Source organism: Mustelus asterias, chromosome 1 (assembly GCF_964213995.1).
Source record: "Mustelus asterias chromosome 1, sMusAst1.hap1.1, whole genome shotgun sequence".
NCBI lineage: Eukaryota > Metazoa > Chordata > Chondrichthyes > Carcharhiniformes > Triakidae > Mustelus > Mustelus asterias.
Genome location: NC_135801.1, coordinates 52,270,088 through 52,291,344, shown reverse-complemented (window position 1 = coordinate 52,291,344; position 21,257 = coordinate 52,270,088). Strand labels below are relative to the sequence as shown.

The following is a 21,257-nucleotide window of genomic DNA, read 5'->3' as shown; positions in this document are numbered from 1 at the left end:
TGCTGTAAGTTCATGTCAACATGAAACTTAATTTCCTGGCCTCCTGCCATATTCTTCCCCCACGCTCACTATCGAACCCGTCGGTGGTGGCTTGCGAGAAAGCTATCCTTCCGCAATCTCAATCTGTCTGCAGCTTTTAATGCAGTTGGCAACAACATCCTCCTCCAAGGCTTTTCCATTATCCAGCTGGGTGGGATTGGACTAATTTGCTTCAATACCTTTCTATTTGGTCTTAACCATAGAATTGCCTGCAATGGGCAATGGCTCCTCCTCTTATTCGGCATGTCACCTCAGAAGTCCCTTAAGGATCTATCCGTAGCCTCCTCCTAATTCTCAACCACGTGCTGCCCCTTAGTAATATTGTCTGCAAAAACAACTTCAGGTTTCACATATATACAACTCTTAATCTCTCCATTGTCTCTAAATTGTCTGACTTTTGCCTATGATTTATTACTGAATAAGCAATGTCCTCCAATTAAATGTTGGGAGGATCAAAGCCATTGGGGGTGATCTTACCTTCTTGCCCCACCAGCCAATGGGCGGGAGAAGCCAGTAAGATCACAAGAGAACCAAAAAAACCGGGTTTGTACCTGATTTCTCACCTCTCGCGATCGTACTGGCACTGAATATCTGGTGAGGTGGGTGAAAGGTTGATCATAATATTTAAATTCTATTTCAAATAGAATTTAAATATTACAAGTGAGCCCGGTACGCAATCGTCTCGGCCCACTTGCCTTAGCGGCCTCTCTGGTGAAGATCCTCACTGATCCTCTCGTGGATCTCGTATGGTCCCCATCAACAGGGAATTGTTGTGAAGGACTTTCCGGTAGGACTGGAGGCCGTTGAGGCCCCCCAGGAGGTTAGAGGCGGGGGGAGTACCTCTAGGGCAGTGCCAGCCTGGGCAATGCAGAGGGGGCAGAGCCTGAAAGGGGTGGGGCTAAGGCAGAGGTGGGTGGGAGGATGCTGCACACTCTGCAATCAGCCAGTCTGTGCGGAGAAGGAGATTGGCCCGTGCGGATGTGAGAGGATCGGACGTCCTGTGTGAGGGCCGATGGAAATAATCGGCCATGGAGGCCAGTTATAGGGGGGAATGACAGATTACTCTGTTCTGTGGTATTGTGCAGAGCAGAGAGATCTGCACATGTGCAATGACACCCTCTGCTGCAAGCTACCGACTTACGAGTGAGCTTAGGCCCTGCCCTCCCGCCCTTCTCATGGGAAACAAACCTTGCTTCACTTTTTTCCTCCGTGTGAGGTAAGATTTGATTTTTAACTCGCCCAAAAAAAGATGCGATTCTCTCCCGTTTTCACGCTCATTCGGCACTTAGAATTCTTTTGGTAAGATCGCCCCCCCGTTGTCTTTAGTCCCTGCCACACTCTACCCATCTTCTCAGCAACAGTCTGAATTGAACCAGACTTTTTGTAAGCTTGATGAGCTGCACTATCCCCTCCATCACTAATACTACCAATTTCTACTTCCATAATATCATCCATCTCTTCCCCTGCCTCAGCTCATGGCCCACTTCTTCCTATATCTGTCGCCTCCTCCAGCCCTGCGAACCTCTGAGATTTCTGTACCTCTCCAAATCTGGCCTCTTTCACATCTCCGATTTTCTTCACTCTACCATTGCTGTTGTGGTTTCAGTTGTCCAGGCGCTAAACTTTAGACTTCATTCCCTGAACTGATCTCTTCATTTATGCATCTTCTCCTTCTTAAAAACTGCTCCTGTGACCATGCTCACCTGTCCTAATATCTCCTTATGTGGGTCGATGGCAAATGTTGTTTGATAATTGTGATGATACTGTGCCTTTAAGAAATGTGTTTTTTAAATCATATTTCTTGTAAGGGGTATGTTTAAAAGTCAGCTCTGTTTTGCAAGGTGCCGATTTGTCAGGGCTGCAGGCAGCTCAAATGTTGAGAATGGATTCCAGTATCATGGGAGCTTTAGCCTGTGCAGTGATAAATCTGATTGAAGAGTTTTGTTTCTTGGATGTTGGTTTTGATTGGAACATCTGATATATATTGGTTAAGAATTAAATATTATTGTGGTGGTTTTCGCTTGTAATTGATTTATTGCTAATTTTTATTCCATATATGTTAACTATATTCCTAAATAAACTTTGTTTGATAGAAGTTCCCTGGTGGCTCTTTTGCATTGCACCTGAAATGGAATAGATCATGCTTATCCTAGCTAAATTCAAGATGCAAAACGTAAGATTCAGATGGGCTTCATAAAATACTTTGGCGTTTCTAACCTGAACCAGAACAGAAGCAAGACAACACTCTCTCTCTCCCTCTCTCTCCAGAAGTGCTCTGAGAACTCTCGGTCTAGTCATCTAATTACAAGCACGTAAGCCTGTGTTTGCTAACTGATTTTGAAGAGGGGTTTTAAGTCTATCAGAGGAATATTGATTGAATTGGGATAGGTTAGCAGTTAAGAATTGTATCTCATCATGTTTAAGCATTGTTGAATTGTTAAACTAAAATTTCTTTTGAATAAAGCTTCCCAGTTTGTCAGTAGAATTGCGCCTGGAGTCAAGCATCATATCCTCACAATGTCAAAAGTAGCTAATAGTTGGGGTCTAGTCCAATCTCATAATATACCTTGGGGTTTCTGATTCATGCCCTAACAAAATTGGAGGCTCGTCCAGGATTAAAAGCTATAAGACAAATGGTGTTGAGTATTGATGTTTTCTTTTCAGGTATTGCAGTTGGTTAGTTGAAATAGGGAATGCCTTGTGGAAAAATGACTCTTTCAGTGTCTAAAGTTTTCCTGGGTATGGAGGTCACTCTACAAAAGATTATTAAAAGAAAGCTTTTGGAGTTGGCAAACAAGCTGCAGTTGACTTTGCCTGGAGGAGTGCAGAAGGTGGAATTAATTTCAGTGACAACTCAGCATCCAAATTTGCCAGAAACATAATAGTTGGAAATGGCTAAAATTCAATAACAAATGAAACCATTGCAACAAGAAAAGGAAATTAAACCACTTGAATTAGAGGTAATAGCAAGGGAAAAGGAAAGAGAAAGAGTAGCAATTTCAGAGGAAAAAGAAAGAGAGCAGCAATAGCACCTATTCTGCAAAAGAGCATTGCCCCCCAGTCCCTATTCCTGTAACCTCACACATTTATGATGGCTAATCCACCTAACCTACAAATCTTTGGACATTGAGGGGCAATTTAGCATGGTCATTCAACCGAACCTGCATATCTTTGGACTGTGGGAAGAAACCAGAGCACCCGGAGGACACTCGTGCAGACACAGGGAGAACATGCAAACTCCACACAGACAGTCACCCAAGACTGGGATTGAACCCAGGTCCCTGGCAGTGAGAGGCAGCAGTGCTAAACACTGTGCCACCATGCCGTCTGGTGTCTGATTTGATTTTCCTCAAGGTAACTTGCAGCACCCAAAAAACAAAATCTAACAAACCCAATTCCTTGCCTGATGTTTCTATGAGGTCTACCAACCATGGTTACAATATTCCATTCCTTGGCAATTATATGCTGTGCAGAATACCAAAACTTCTGATTTTGTCAAGTAGGGCTCAATCTTCCACTTCAACCAGATTTGCCATTTATATTTACAGGGCCAGATTATATGCAGCTACTGAGCATCAAAGTTAGATGTTTGTAACCAAAGAGTTTGCCAATCTTGAATAGTTAAGACGAATTGACAACATATCGATTCATCTTTCCCAAGAGAGTTATTGATTTGGCATTTTCAACCAAAGCATTCAATTTGTCCACCCAATATCAAAAACTAATGCCTTCATTAAAGTATTGAATCCTAAAATCTATTGAGAAACCGACTATGTGTCGCGTTTACAGTAAACTATCAAATAATCCATGGTTTCCTTTGCAGGCATAAAAACAGAACCATAAGAACAGGAGTAGACCATTCAACCTCTCAAGCTATTCTACCATTCAATTTGATTCAATTCCCAGGAAGAGAATGTGGATTTTGGGGGCAGCATGGTGGCACAGTGGTTAACACTGCTACCCCAGTGCCAGGGACCCGGGTTCAATTCCAGCCTTGGGTCTGTCTGTGTGGTGTTTGCAAGTTCTCCCTGTGTCTGCATGGTTTTTCTCCGGGTGCTCCAGTTTCCTCTCAGTCCAAAGATGTGCAGGTTAAGTGGATTGGCCATGCTAAATATTTTAGCCCCTTAGTGTCCAAAGATGTGTAACTTTTGGGGATAACAGGGTAAATGTATGGGGTTAAGGGGATAGAAACCTTACAGTGCAGAAGGAGGCCATTTGGCCCATCGAGTCTGCACCGACCACAATCCCACCCAGGCCCTACCCCCATATCCCTACACATTTACCTGCTAATCCCTCTAACCTACACATCTCAGGACACTAAGGGGCAATTTTAGCATGGCCAATCAACCTAACCCACACATCTTTGGACTGTGGGAGGAAACCGGAGCACCCGGAGGAAACCCACGCAGACACGAGGAGAATATGCAAACTCCACACAGACAGTGACCCAAGCCGGGAATCGAACCCAGGTCCCTGGAGCTGTGAAGCAGCAGTGCTAACCACTGTGCTACCGTGGGCTGAGTAAGATGTTCTATCGGAGAATGGGTGCAGACCCGATGGGCTAAGTGGCCTCCTGCACTGTAGGGATTCTATGATTCATTCCATTATAGGTGATGTGTGTAGCCTGCAGATTATGACATCAATTAGCATGCATTTTGGACCTCAGTATTCCAAATAAAGCCCTCTCTTTGCACAATTGGAATGTATGTTCAGCAGCAGGAAGGACCCTCCACCTGTGTTATTTGAAAATACTCAGCCCCAAGGGCTTATCCGAGTCTTTATGTCACTCATCAATGGTGTTACTACCTCCAGGAGTGACCACAACCACAGGCTGCTATACGGAGGACCAGGGCAGGATCTTGTGTGATATGATCATTTCCATCTCTGCCACAATAATAAGTGTGGCTGGGCAGGGCAGAGGAAAGTCAAGTAGTCCGATAGGCTTTACTGCAATTTTCAAGCAGGGTTGGGAGTCTGATGGGGGAGTGAGGAATACATCCTCTTGTAAAATTCACCTTTTGTTTCCCAGCCAGGGTATAGTAGCAAAAGGACTGTGTCAATAAGAAAGTAGGTAATTTCCAAGAACTGTATGTAGTTAGACTCCCCATAAAGAGCAGAGACTGATAGCCAAGTTCCACACACATGAGGACGGCCTCAACCGGGGATCTTGGGTTCATGTCACACTATCTGTAACCCCCACGACTTGCCTGGGCTTGCAAAATCTCACTAACTGTCCTGGCTGGAGACAATACACATCTCTTTAACCTGTGCTTAACCCTCTCTCCACTCACATTGTCTGTACCTTTAAGACTTGATTACCTGTAAAGACTCGCATTCCACCCATTATCTTGTAAATTGAGTTTGTGTCTTTATATGCCCTGTTTGTGAACACGAGTCCTCACTCACCTGAAGAAGGGGCTTGGGGCTCCGAAAGCTAGTGCTGCCAAATAAACCTGTTGGACTTTAACCTGGTGTTGTGAGACTTCTTACTGTGCTTACCCCAGTCCAACGCCGGCATCTCCACATCCTCTTTCATCCCCAGAGCTTCTTCTGAGTCCTCGCCATTGTCTGGTAACCAGAGCCCTTTTTCTGTTTGGCGTCTCTTTCTTTCTTCCTCTTTCTTCTTAACTAGGACTTTTCCATGTCCCCTTCCCCCTGCCTTGAACACTCCTCTGGTTGTGGCACTCTGCTCTTGGGACGCATGACCCCATTTTTGCACTGTTTTTTTTTGTGCAGGCCTATCCTCAGATCAAAAAACTGCAAATTGTCAGACTGCGCATGCACCACCCCTTCCAGGTACGCTCATAGAATCCCTACAGTGCAGAGGAAGTCATTCAGCCCATCGAATCTGCACCCACTCTCTGACAGAACATCTTTCCCAGGCCCTCTCCCCGCCATATCCCCATAACCCACATTTTACCATGACTAATCCAGCTAACATATGCATCTTTGGACTGTGGTAGGAAACAGAAGCACCCGGGGGAAACTCAGCCAGACGGGGAGAATGTGCAGCCTCCATGTAGGCATCTTCCCAAGGCCAGAATTGAGCCTGGGTCCCTGGCGCTGTGAGGCAGCAGTGCTAACTTCTGTGCCACTGTTCTGCATGTGCAAACTCCCGAGTATCATCAGGATGTGCAGTTCCCAATCTCTGCTCCAGGGGATGCTAAATTGGATATGGTAACACCTTACTGCTTGGGAGAAAGAATGCTTCATCATAGTTACATATTGTACAGATAAACCTTTTAGTTTGTGTCACAATTATACATATTGTAATACAAAGTTATAAAGGCTTAATGAAGACAAAAGCAAGTATATGTAACATGTAGGATTAACAGGGTTTTTCATCATAGAATTATCATAACTCATTTTGCCTTTTCTCCTATATAATTTATTTAAATTTTGGATATAACATATTTTTCCATAATCTTTTCGTGGTCAACCAAAGGTAGTGAAGGTGCATTAAACTTTTATTTAGAAACATTGTGATCAGCTTGTATTTCTATTTGTACCATGGCTTTTCAACCTTTGTGGTATAACTCGACCATAGGACTTATAGGACATAGGAGCAGGAGTAAGCCATTTGACCCGACAAACTTGCTCTGCCATTCAATGAGATCATTGCTGACCTGATTGTGGTCTTAACTCCACTTTGCCATCTGCCCTCCATAACCCTTAACTCCCTTGCTTATCAAAAATCTGTGTAACTCTGCCTCAAATAAGTTTAATAAACCAGCCTCGACTGCTTTCTGGTGAAGAGAATTCAAAATACTAACTACCCCCTGAGAAAAAATCCTTTCCTCATCTCCATCTTAAATAATAGACCTCTGATTCGAAAGCTGTGTCCTGAAAACTGATTCTAGTCTCTCCCACAAGCATCCTCCCGATATCCACGATATCAAGTCAACTCTGGATGTTATGTTCCAATGAGCCACCCCTCATTCTTCTAAACTTCAATGGGTATAGGCCCAACCTGTTCCTTCTTAAGATAGGACCCTCATTCCAGGAATGAGTCGAGTTAACTTTTTCTGAACTACTTCTGATGCACTTGTATCTTTTTTCAAGTAAGGAGACAAAAACTGTGCATAATCTTGCAGCTGTAGCCTCATCAAGGCCCTGCAAAGTTGCAGTAAAACTTCCCAACTTCTCCCCTTGCAATAAATGCCAACATTCCATTTGCCTTCTTAATCACATCCTGTACCTGCATACTAATTTTTTGTGATTCATTGACCTGGACATCCAGATCCCTCTGTACCATTGAGTTCTGCAATCTCTCTCCATTTCAATAGTATACTGTGTCAAGGATTTGCCTGGTAACAGCAGGACCCAGAATTCATAAAGGGAATGATAGAATGCAATCTACCCAGCAACAGGGAGAATGTGCCTGGCAACAGCAGTGGTCAACATTCAAAGAGGATCAAGATGTGTCCTTTTCCCAGTAATGAGATTAGAGACATCTGGATAAGATCAGGTGTAAACAGCCTTATCATTAGGAAGCAGTTAACCCAGATGACTAAGAGATCAGTGGAGGCATACAGATGCTAATTTTTGAGAGTCAAGGAATGCGAGAGAAACAGACTCCCAATAGGTAGGCAGAATCAAAGAGAACCAGGGTAAAATTGCCAATTCAGGCAGAAGCAGGCAGTCCAGTTTAACATCTGACAGGAAGCCAGCCAGCAGCAAACTGAGGCCACTTTTAAAGTCTTACAGTCAAGCTAGTGCAGAAACCTTCATAAAGGCAGTTTAAATATCTTTGCTGGACCAGTTAAAGAGGCCATCCAGATTGGATCATCGTCCTGGTATTGTGTGGTAACTATAAATTGGATCTGACTTTTAAGGGCCCTATTTTACCATTTTGATTCTAAGTGCTGGACGGACTTGAAACTGGGAGTGTTTCAGATCCGAATTTTAGGCCCATTCTCAGGCGCTCCCATACGCACTCTGCCTGCAAAAATATCAGCAATTCTGAATCGCACTGCACAAGCCTGTGGGCGGGGCTTAACGCACCCGAAATCCTGTGGCTCCGATTAGCCTCTCCAACTGCGCATGCACAGAGAAAAAACATGATAGAATGTTGCTCCCCTGCCACATCGCTCCCAGGCCGGATAATGCCTCCCCCTGTCCCCCACAGACATTGCCCCAGACCCACAACATTACTGAACCCCTTATCCCCCCACCCCAGACCGATCGCGGGCCCCTCCCCCCTACCCCTCACTGATCTCAGGCAGAGTGGTAGCAGACCCACACCTCTTCCTCCCCCCCCCCCCCCGCCCCACACACACACACACACTCTGATCTCAAGCAGAGAGCAGTTGGATGCTCAGCACTTACCTCCTCACTAATTGGAATGCCCGAATCAGACTTTTGTGTCTGTTTCGTGCCGATTTTGGATGGGCGAACACGGTGGTAAAGGGGTAAGTGCCGGGAAGGTTGGGCATTCAGCCCATTAAGTCAATTTAAATGCATACATATGCATTTAAATGGCCGTCGCCCCCGTTTCAAGCATGGTCCTGATCACAGCCATTTTCGTGCCTTGGTAAAGGGGGAACCAACATGGAGGCGGGCACGGATCGTGCTATTCGCCTCACACCGGACTTTACCAAGTTTTCGTGCCCGAAAACGGGTGCAACTTGATGGTAAAATCGGGCCCTTAGATTTGTTTAAGGTTGATGTTGTTTGGGGAACGGGGAGTCTTACAGAGTTCAGGTATCATAGGTATAGGAGCAAGGGGTAATTTCTGGAAATATCACTGAATGTTTATTACTTCCTGTGTTTACTTGTCTTATAGCATTATTGTCCTGTTCTTGCGTATTTGTCTTTTTAATTGAATAAATAGCCATTAGTATTTCTTACACTATGACTGGGCTACTTATACTCAAGGGTGGTTTCACGTGATTCCTCACACCGTTCCAAAACAAAACTATATACCATTATGAATCGGTGTCTCATGTTGAGATGCCCTCGCAGATAACATGCATGGTTTGTGACAGTAAATTGGAGGCTCTTGACCAGGATCTTAAAAAACTTAATTCCTTGAGTGTAGAGGATTTTTGGCTCTTTAAATGTAATGAGAGTGAGGACCACGGGGACCCAAGTGAAAACGTGTTATTTAAAGTAAGATGGCTACAGAATGGCTCTTGATCCAGCTCGATCTTACATGGAAGTAGATAATATAACTACAGCAAGTTTGAAAGCTGTGTAAAACCAAAATGATAGAACTGGCAGATACATTGCAAGTAGTCTTAGCTACAGGGGCTAAGAAGGCTGAGATAATTGAAAGCCTAGCAATGCATTCAAATATACGAGTGGGGTTAGCCAGATCCAATATTTCGAGAAGTGAGAAAATCAAACTAGCTAAGCTTCAATTAGAAAGAGACAAATAAATTTTTAGAGATGCAGGAGAGAGGACAGAGAAAGGGGGAGGGCATTCCAATGGGAATGAGAGGAAAGAGAGAGGGAGTTTAAAAAGGAAATGGAACAAGTTGCAAGAGAAGAAAGAGAGAGACTTCCAACATCTCACAAAAGCAGCAGAAAGCAAAAGGTTAGCGCAGACGGTGGAAGAAGGTGGCTCTAGACGGGAAACTAGTGGGGAGATGCTCCAATACGTACAAGCTCTTCCCAAGTTCGATGAACAAGACACTAAGACATTTTTTCTGTGTGTTTGAGAAAATAACTGAACAGCTGAACTGGCCACAAAACATTTGGACCCTACTCTTGCAGACTAAACTTATAGATAAGGTTAGTGAAGTTTATGATCCTCTGGCTGAGGAGAGACCTGGGGACTATGAGATAGTGAAGAAAGCCAATTTGGGTGCCTATGAGCTGGTACCGGAGGCTTGCAGACAAAAGTTTCAAGCTGTGATGATCCAAAGATGTGCGGGTTAGGTGGATTGGCCATGCTAAATTGCCCCTTAGTGTCAGGGGGGGCTCTAGCTAGGGTAAATGCGTACGGTTATGGGGATAGGACCTGGGTGGGATTGTGGTCGGTGCAGACTCAATGGGCCGAATGACCTCCTTCTGCACTGTAGGATTCTATGATTCTGTAAGAAAATAGTCTGGACAGACTTGCATTGAATTCGAAAGGGTTAGAAAAAAGCCATTATGATGGGTGAGTACCATAGCAAAAACCTATGGTGCCCTTAGAGAGATAATTCTGTTGGAGGAATTTAAAGATTCGTTGCCTATCATGATTGGAACTCATGTCGAGGAACAGGAAGTTAGAACTGCTAGACAAGCCATGGAGCTTGCAGATGACTATGAGCTGGTTCATGGACCAAAACCTTCCTTTGGACCCACTGTTACTTCGGAAAAAGCTAGAAATTAGGAAGATGTGAGAGGGAACAGGCCAGCCAGAGAGGGAGAGGCCTCACCTCAAAATAAAACAGTGTCTGCTGGGAGGGTGAGAGATATAAAAAAGGTTGGATGTTTTCACTGCAATAAACTGGGCCACCCAAAAGCACAATGCTGGAGATTAAATTGCCGTCCGGTTGGGGTTACAATTTTAAAACAACGAAAATGTATTTAGACACTGGAGAACAAGAGAAGCCAGTTGGATTAGTACACAAAGAAAAGGTGCAGACCATAGCGGCAAAAGTGTGTGCACAACCTGAACAGGGACAGAGTGACCAGTGGGTGGCAGACATGTTTGATGATTTTGTGTACACTGGTGAGGTATTTCCTTGTGGACAGAACAGACTGGGAAAAGATATTAAAATTTTAATGAGATACAGGTGTGAGTCAGTCCCTAATGCTGTGGGATCAAGATATTTGTTGTTCAGAATGGATATTGAAGGAAAAGATTCTGGTCAGCAGCATTCACGGGAAAACAAGCGAAATCCCTTTAGTAAAAATAAGCTTAAAGAGTAGTTTGAAGACAGGGGAAGTTATGTAGGCGTGATGGAAACCTTGCCTATTGCAACCATTCAGTTCATTCTCGGGAATGATATAGCAAATATACAAATGGTAATGAAGCCTACTGTAGTCAAACAACCACCAGAGAATCCAGCCACAGAGAAGTTAGAGATAGACCATTCTGGGGCATTTCCAAATTGCTTAGTGATGCGATCACAGGCTCATCAGTTACGACGAAAGTAGAAGAAATTGTGAGCCCAGGACGAGGCCAGTGAGCTGAGATTATCTGATACTATCTTCAGCATGCTAAATGAGAATGATTCAGACACCGAGGACAAAACTGATATGTTCAATTCAAAGAGGGTGATTGAATTGCAGCAGGGTGACTCAAAATTGAAACAACTATATCAGACAGCTTACTCAGCATTGGAAGCTCAATGCATTCCCAAGTGTGGCTATGCACAGGAGTACATATGCTATGACTGTAACACTACATTCTGCACTCTCTCGTTTCCTTCTCTATGAACGGCATGCTTTGTCTGTATAGCGCAGGAAATAATACTTTTCACTGTATGTTAAACATGTGACAATAATAAATCAAATCAAGAACATGCTGCCACCTAATGTTAGTGCAGAGGACAAATAACAGAAGTACAACAAATTATATTACCTTCTGAGTATAGGAGAAAGATTCTGAGGATAGCTCATGAGATTCCATTAGAGGGGCATCTCGGAATAAAGAAAACCCAAGCCAAAATTCAATTACATTTTTATTGGCCCAGACGACACAAGGATATAGTCATCTTTTGTCAAGCTTGTCACCCCTGTCAGGGAATAGAGAAACCGCAAGTGGTAATCAAACGAGCTCCCTATCCCAGCGTTTGAAGAACCTTTTACCAGGATCCTAATCAACTGCATTGGGCTTGCTGAGAATACGCAGTGGGAATCAATACTTTCTCACTATCATGGATATATCCATCCAATTCCTTGAAGCCATACCCTTGAGAATCATTGCAGCTAGGAGAGTAGCAGAGAAGTGAACCAAATTCTTCACTAGATATGGCTTACCAACTTACCAACTGATTCTGACAACTGTTTTTCTATTCTTCCTGCCAAAGTAGACAAGTTCACATTTTCCCACATTACACTACATCTGCCAAATTTTTGCCCTAACTTAAGCTGTCTGTATCCCTTTGCAGACTCTCTACCTCTTGACAGCTTACTTTCCTACCTATCTTTGTATCATTGGCAAACTTAACTAGCATACCTTCAGTCCCTCCATCCAAATCAATGGTATTGATTATAAAACGTTGATGCCCCACATTGAGTCCTGTGGCATTCCACTTGTTAGGGTTGGCCTACTAGAAAAAGACCCATTTATCCCTACTCTGCTTTCTGTTCGCTAACCAATCCTTTATCCATGCGAATATGTTATCCCGACACTATGTAATCTGATCTTGGTGCCAGCCAATAATCTGGCAGTCTTCACCTCTTCACATCTGGATGCATTTGGGTCTTGCTGTATGCTACCAATGACTTGTGCATAGGTTTCTGAACTTTAATACAGACAAACATGGGGCTTTTCATAATTTTCTCCTCTTAATGGAAACATGACTTCAATGTTTCCTTCAAGTTTGGTACGAAAACCATGTATATCCAATTGACACAGTAAAAAGTTTAACAACACCAGGTTAAAGTCCAACAGGGTTATTTGGTAGCAAAAGCCACACAAGCTTTCGGAGCTCCAAGCCCCTTCTTCAGGTGTTCACCTGAGTTCTTCACCTGAAGAAGGGGCTTGGAACTCCGAAAGCTTGTGTGGCTTTTGCTACCAAATAAATCTGTTGGACTTTAACCTGGTGTTGTTAAACTTCTTACTGTGTTTACCCCAGTCCAACGCCGGCATCTCCACATCATGACTATCCAATTGACAACCAGCTTCAAAATTATCTTCTTTACTCATTTCCTCCGTAACAGATTTTGTTGTTTCATGGTTTTGATTAACACCAAATGTATAAACCAGCACGAAGGGAGCCTTCCTCTCTTGGCTCAAGTCATTTTTGAATTTATCCAAGAGATGTGTCTGTCACAGCCTTCTGCGTATGGTTACGTTTTGTTTGCTAAAAATTCTTCTTGAAAAATGGAACCTTCATCTCCACTTTGCCCACAATTTCACCCTAATATTTATTTCCTCTTTTATTTTCTTTTTTTTTCCAAGCATATTACTATCAGCTCATATCTGCTCTGGTCAGTTCAGTTGCTTTTGTTTCAAAGTCATCTGTAGAACCTTTATGCAAGCTTAACAACTTCACATGGACGTTCATGGTTACTGACTTCTCCTTAGACTCTTTCAATTTACTCATTAGTTCTTGAAACTGTTTCTTAAAATTTTCCTTATTTGCTTCTGAAGTCTGGACTTGCTCTTCCATACTGCACATCACATCATTTTTGTTCTCCAGATTGCACCAGATTTCAAAAATTTAATTTCTCTTTTCACAACAAAGTTCCAACAGTTCATCAGTTTTGGTTTGTAATTCAACCAATTGTTCTAATGCAGCACCAATTCCTTTTTCTGTTCATGAATTTACCACAATACTTAATATAAACCTTTGATACTTGAAGTTCATCAAATTGTAATTGAAGATCTGTTTTCATTGAATTTACTTCTACAAGTTTATAATTTAGAAGTCCTCATTGAAGTATTCTACTTCCTGTGACCAACATTCCAATGTTCTCACCAGTTTTTTAAAAATATATTTCATTGAAGATTTTTGCTCATCTTTATAAACAACACGACAAACCTTCAAGGATTGTACAGTACAGTATAATCATCTTTCCACTTATATCATTGCAATTGGTTTGGAATATCAATTATTAATTACAATTCATTGTAATTGTTATAATCAGTGCCTCCCTTCATACGGATAGTGAAAGGAATTACACAGAGTGGAGGTTATCAAGATGACAAGATAAAGCCACAAGCATATGGCACAATGATGTGTACCCTCGCTGACAGGATAATGAGGACCAAGCTACATAACATTAGGAAACACCTATGGGGTGAAATCCAACCAATCAGAACGTAAAACAGCACCCCGAAACGTCCAAACAAGATACCACACAAGTGGGAAACATCAGGATACAACCCCAAACCCAAGACGCATCACTACAGTGTCCACTATTGCACACAGGATAACCGGAGCAGAGCCATACAGTCTCAAGGGGAGAGTGCAGATAAGACAGAGCCTAGGTATCTAAAATTACCCCCGGTCCCTACGAGTAACACAATATCTTCCCTGAGGGAGACCTAAACCTATAATATTACCTCCACACCTTCTAAGTGCAAATTGTCAAAATAGCTGCTACCCTTGCCTACACACCCAAAGAATGTAACGGATATTGGCACAGATAAAAGAAGAGCCAAAAAGCCAAAGATTCTCACACCACACTTGGGGTCAACAAAATAAGCCTCACTCATCTCCAGCCACACAGGAGGTGCAACTCAAGCCCCACCGTCAGCCGGAAAATCTAATCTATTTTCCCCACCAAGAAGTACCCACCAACCGGGAGATGAAGAATCATCGAAGCACCTACAGACGGGATATCTCGGGGGAAAGATGCAATCTTCCCTCTCCCGACAAGGTGAGGGAAACCCTGTGGAATCAATTATAATAAATCAGAGACTACATCAGCATCCAACTGACCCAGATAACGAAGGGAAACCTGGGAGAGAGAGGAACACCAAGATAAGACGAGATGTAATTTGACATTGTATACTCTCACACGCAGGATTTCAGAACATAGACACACAATCTCATAGGAGAAACTCCGACAATGTGGAGCTCCAATACTTGGGTTCACACTCAGGCCATGCAAACAACATGATACAAACCGCCAGGAGAACCTTAACCTTAAGAAGGAGAATTGTCCAGAAGTCCCCAAAAGGGGCTCTCTCGGGGGAGGGCAGCCTACTCCCTCATCTAGTATATTCTTCGTAGGGTCCGGGAACAGATAATCAAAGTATTTACTGCGCTAACCCACCCAGCCAAGGTAAACATAAACAGCAACATAGCTGAAAGAAGGGTCGACAGGCCAGGAGTATTCACGCCACCCCAGGGTTTCAAACAAACTTCCCCTATTTCTAATCTTATCTGAAATACTATTTAGGCCCCGCAACCAACTGAATTCCACCCATTTTCCTCCCATCAGGGAAATCCTAGCAACAGGAGGAGGAGTCCTAGGAGGTGGTTAAGAAGGCGTATGGTGTGCTGGCCTTTATCAATCGAGGGATTGAGTTTAGGAGTCCGGGGATAATGATGCAGCTATATAAGACCCTCGTCAGACCCCACTTGGAGTACTGTGCTCAGTTCTGGTCGCCTCACTATAGGAAGGATGTGGAAAAGATTGAAAGGGTGCAGAGGAGATTTACAAGGATGTTGCCTGGATTGAGTGGCATGCCTTATGAGGATAGGCTGAGGGAGCTCGGTCTTTTCTCCTTGGGGAGACGAAGGATGAGAGGAGACCTAATAGAGGTAGATGTATAAGATGTTGAGTGGCATAGATCGGGTGGACTCTTTTTCCCAGGGTGGAAATGTCTGCTACGAGAGGACACAGGTTTAAGGTGCTGGGGGGTAGGTACAGGGGAGATGTTAGGGGTAAGTTTTTCACACAGAGGGTGGTGGGCGAGTGGAATCGGCTGCCGTCAGTGGTGGTGGAGGCGAACTCAATAGGGTCTTTTAAGAGACTCCTGGATGAGTACATGGAGCTTAATAGGATGGAGGGTTATAGGTAGGTCTAGAAGGTAGGGATGTGTTCGGCACAACTTGTGGGCCGAAGGGCCTGTTTGTGATGTAGTTTTTCTATGTTTCTATGAGTCATTCAGATATCCACAGCTGGGATATCACAGGGGAGGCCAAGAATCCTCCCAACAGGATGATGTGCTCACTGTACATTACAGGAGCCAAACTACCAAGTAACCACTGCCACATCCCGTGCAGCCAAGGAAAATATAGGAAACCAACCCAAGAAAGGCTAGACAACCAAGTATTCCCCCAACCATGCTCAAAGTGCACCAGCATATATTTCCCCCAACTCCAACTACGCCTGAGGCACCAAAGACAATAAAACCTATCTTTTCCAGAATATGTGATCTGTCTTTACCTTCATAGGTGATCAACAAGGATTCTTTAACAACAAAAAAAAAGAAAAACGCAACATGATTAGTTCTAAAAGTGGTTTTCCTCACCCACTATGAGGACTTATAAGGCATACCCACCACCTCTATACCAAACCACTAATCCACCACTCTGCTGTGGCACTACTCATATTATCCATAATTAAAATGAAAAATATCTGTATAATGTAATCCTCCATTATAAATGCCAGGATTGTAATACAAAAAAGAAGATAAATATCGCATTATCCTGGTGCCATACATCAACCCAGCATGGTCCCCAATAGAACGAAGGAGACCGGTTATCAGCCCACAGGCAAAGAAAATATCTCCATATTACAAACACTACACTGCAGGAGTTTGGATTTGACACAGGGCCAGAAGCAGGGTGAGCAGATCCCCTTGCACATCCAAGTGTCACAGAAGAGACCAAAATTGAATGTAAACGATAATACAGCTGAACTAAGATCTTCCTCGTTCCACCGTGAGAGAATACTGGTGGATGAATTCCCTTATGAATAAATGGATATCACTAGCTTTCAACAAACAACAGGATAACAGGCAGCATGCACCTCAATGCACATATATCAACAACCCTTGTCAGGATAAAAAGACAACATCACAAAATCAGGATTATAATCACAAGGGGAGTAGTTCAGGATTAATGATGAACTGCAGGATAATATAGCCATTCTCGGAGCTTGAAAAGGCCAAAGCCTTGGCAGAATTGTTGAGCAACATTTAGAATCCATCCGTAGTTTTACCAAAGCCTTTGCACTTCCGTTGTATCATAAATATACCCCTCCCTAACTGGATTGTGAGTGAGCCCAGCACCTCAATAGAGAGCGACCTAAGCCCCAGCAGATGGCAAGGTCCAACCACGTATGCGTGTGCCCCAATCCCCCTGGACGAACACCGAGGTCAAGACAGTGTAAGACCCGCAATCGGGGCCTACAACCGACTCCAGATCTCGAAGACCAGATTCAGTATGCCTCTTTGAACGTGATATTCAAACCTTCAAATCGAGATTACGAAAGCATTGTAGCCGTTGTCAAATTCTGGGTTGATCAGCAATTGCAGAAGTTTACGAGTCCTAGCAAAACTGGAGTCAGTGGAAATCAGGGGAAAACCTTCTGCTGGTTGAGGTCATACCTAGCACAAAGGAGGATGTAGATTAACCTTCTCAGTTCCAGGACATCACAGCAGTTCTGAGGGTAGTGTCCTAGACCCAACCATCTTCAGCTGCTTCATCAATTACCTTCCTTCCATCATAAGGTCAGAAGTGGGGATGTTCACTGTTTAGCACCATTCATTACTCCTCAGATACTGAAGTAGTTCATGTCCAAATGCAGCTGGACAAGATCCAGCTTGGGGTGGCAAATAACATTTGTGCCACACAAGTGCCAGGCAATGATGATCTCCAACAAAAGAACCTACAAGGCACAAGTCAGGAATATGATGGAATATTCTCCACTTGCTTGGATGAACGCAGCTTCAACAGCACTCAAGAAGCTCAACACCATCCAGGACAACGCAGCCTAGTTGATTGGTACCCCTTCCACAAACATTCAACGACTCCACCACTGACGAACAGTGGCAGCAGTGTGTACCATCTACAAGGTGCACCGCAACAACTCATCTAGGTTCCTTTGTCAGCACCTTCCAAACCCACAATTGTTACCATCTAGAAGGACAAAGCAGCAAATATCTAGGAACACCACCACCTGGAACTGCCCTCCAAGTCACTCACCATCCTGACTTGGAAATATATCACCATTCCTTTTTTGCCCCTGGGTCAAAATCCTGGAACTCCCTCCCTAACCATATTGTGGGAGTACCTACACTTCAGTGACTGCAGTGGTTCAAGAAGATAGCCCAGCACTACCCTCTCAAGGACAGTTAGGGATGGGCAATAAATGCTGGCCTAGTCAGCAATGTCCACATCCCATAAATGAATATTTAAAAACTCCCCTCCTGGCCCAACCTGACTATCCCCGATCACCTGACTCTTCTCCACCCCCCCCCCCCCCCCTTCACACACATCCTACCTTCCAGCCCACCATGCTGCCATCCTACCCACTTACCTTACACACCTACACACTAGTCCATTCGCTCAATCATTTGCTCGTCCATTCACTCATTCACTAATGCAATAACACTAGATGTAATTTTTGCATGATGTTTATTTACCTTAAATCCACATACACTGCAATGCAGCCACATAAAATCCATCTGAAACAATACTTGCACTCACCACAAGAAAATTCTTATTTAATCACTGAAAAACTTTTATCACAAAACTTGAATGTTTTTGACATGGAAATGACATCTCTTCCCAGAATGTTATTTTTCATGGGTTTGATCCAAGTTTTCAATGCCACATAGCATTACTTTGGAGCAGATTTCATACACTGTATCTTGGTAAATTGTTAACATTTGTTAAAATCCAAAAGATGCCTTATTAGTTCAAATATTTAGGGAATAACATTTATCAATATTTTTAACGGTTAATAATTTGTATCACTTCACTTTGATTAGCTTAGAATGATTATGCTGATACTGTAAAAAGTTTTGAATGCCATTTATGTATACATTTATAGTTAGACTGGATATTCAGAGATTAAATTATTTAAACTCCCACAACACATGTACTTAAGATTTTGAGGCATGAGTTATAATTTAATTAGAAATTTGTGGTACAATGCTAGTTACTTAAATATTAAAATGTTCTAAGAATCACTTTCTATTATCCACATTTATGAAATTCCACAAGATGTCAGATATTTCAGGTTCCCAAGATGAGCTTAAAATTGTTTGTTGATGGAGAGGAATACTCAGCAATCGCATGTATTAATTTATGCTAATAGAGGATGCAAATTTGAGGGAATCTTAATGGACATATTTCAGTGACAGCTAGCAAAAAGCATTTGCCATGATTAAGGATGGATTTGAATCTAGTTGAAAATGTGCTGTCATTAGAGCTCCCCAACGGAAGTTCCACTAAAAATGTTAAATTCCCCAGAAGAATAGCTATGCAGCTGGAAAGCTTTGAAATCCACTGGGGACACCAACTGAATTATTCCATTCCCGCAAAATGCCGCAGTGCTGTCATATTTATTTTGTGATGCCCAACTTGACTTACATAACCTTCCACAAGATAAACTGATGATTTTCTTTTTCCCTACAGATTTTACGAAAATACATCAAGGATTGGCTTGAAAGGAAGAAGCCCCCATTTGGAGTTATCAGCAGTTGTGTGCTTCTTATGATCATATATTCAACATTTTGTGATACCTTCTCCAATCCAAAGATTGACCTAGAGACTTTTAGTCTGATAATAATTGTTTTTATAAGTAAGTAATGAATAAGATTTACTCGCACTCTATGATAACCTTTCTTTCCTACTGTCAAACATATCACTGATAACTAATTCAGGATTAGATCCCATAGTAGGTTATATGAAATCTGTGACTTTTCTGGTGATTGGCCAGTGCAATATCTTCAGCACTCTTTTTCTCTGACTACTTTCTTATAGCAAAACTGCTAGCCATGCCACTTAAAACTGCAGATGAAAAGAAGTTAACTTTATTTCCTTAAATGTCACTAATCAGGAGTGATAAGTTTATTTTGCATATGCAGAAAACCTTAGCAGATGGACTCTTTAACAGCGGATGAGGGAAAAATATACTTTTTGTCTGACTTTTGTTTCAATAGATTTTTAAAGTTCTTCTCTTTCATAGGATAATGGTCATTCATGTTGAGATCATTTCTCGGATGACATCAGCCCTTTCGTATCTCACTAAGTGGCATATGATCATGATAACCTTGTTGACAGCCTGGCATTACTTCATATTATGTATATTAACTTATTCTGATGGCCCAAAATGTTGTTCAAGTTCTTTATGTTCAGGTTTACAGAAAAACATCAAAGTATTCCAGCCATTGGGATACAGAACACCTAATATTCGGGGCTGATGCTGTCTATATAATCTGCAGTTTCCAGTTGGAGTTTCTGGATAGCCAGGAGCAAGTGGCTAATTGTTTTTTCCTGTCCCAGTCCAGAGACACTGAGGCCATTTGTAACACTCCCTTTTGATATCAGCTAACAGCACATTGAGGGTATTCGACCTGAAAACTGTCAGCATTAATACTCAACAGAAAATGTTTCGTCTTTCAATTAGCTCATTTCTTTTCCAATGACTGTCATTTAAAATTTTGTCCTGTAACACAAGATTTATGTTTTTTTCAACTCAATTTAAATTGTGAACTCCAGTGACAGAAGTCACGTTACTTCCAATCTAAAAATTAATTCCACCATTACAACTCCCTTTCTTCATGCGTATTTCATACATATGATTTCATACAGGTTTAATAATTTTATGAGTTTATCTAACTATAACTTCTATTGTAAATGATTTTAAAAACTCCAAGTTACATTTTAAGAAAAATAACTGAGGGTCCAAGTGACCAAGGTCCTATTGATTGCCAAACATATTTTTTCTGTTTGAACTACTTGATGTGACTAGTTAAATTTGCACTCAATTCTATTTTTGGTAAGCCACCTTCGAATATTATCGACATTTTTTTTTAAAAAGTAGAATATTATAATGCTGTTTAATATTCTGACAAAGTGCTCACAATTGCAGTAATAAAATCGCAAGTAGCAATGGATAGCTTGAAATTTTAATACGATTGTTTTTCTTGAAACTTTATATTTGACATTTGAAAAATTTGAAATTAGTTTACAATACGGGAAATATTACACTTAAACTTCATAAGATGAATGTATCTTCATAGTTATTCAGGGTCTATTCCAATTGCATTACAAACTGCATGCACTTTGAAAATATATATATATTGTTGTTTACTAAACATTTTTCTTTTTCTTTTAGTATTTTTCCTTCAGCTGAGTTTCATGCTTTTAACTTTTATCATTTCTACAAGGTAAGTAATTGTATTTTGCATGAATACATTTCCATATTTTACTGTGTGTATTCTCGAATATAATATGGGTATAACAATATATATATTAAAAAAATAGCCAAAAATATTTTTTTTAACTGCTCTTGCTCTTTCAGAAAAAAATCAGGTTTCACAGCCGCAGACACAGTTGCCATTATGTTCTGTTCAACACATAAATCATTGACTCTTGGTAAGTAAATTTTGTTTTAGAAAATGCAATCCCAGCAATATAATCTGT

The 21,257-nt window shown here is 42.1% G+C and overlaps 1 protein-coding gene across 3 annotated transcripts in view; it reads left to right on the top strand.

Annotated features, from left to right (window-relative positions):
* The window catches only part of slc10a7 (solute carrier family 10 member 7), a 352,662-nt gene that overhangs the window by 258,746 nt on the left and 72,659 nt on the right, over positions 1 to 21,257 (top strand). For 2 of the 3 annotated variants that reach the window (XM_078212292.1, XM_078212284.1), the window contains 3 exons: positions 19,245 to 19,410; positions 20,950 to 21,001; positions 21,136 to 21,209. In XM_078212292.1, coding sequence (XP_078068418.1) covers positions 19,245 to 19,410; positions 20,950 to 21,001; positions 21,136 to 21,209 — 292 coding nt within the window. Of the gene's footprint in view, positions 1 to 3,862; positions 3,953 to 19,244; positions 19,411 to 20,949; positions 21,002 to 21,135; positions 21,210 to 21,257 lie in introns of those variants that run through there. The other variant, XM_078212300.1, reaches the window with a different exon arrangement.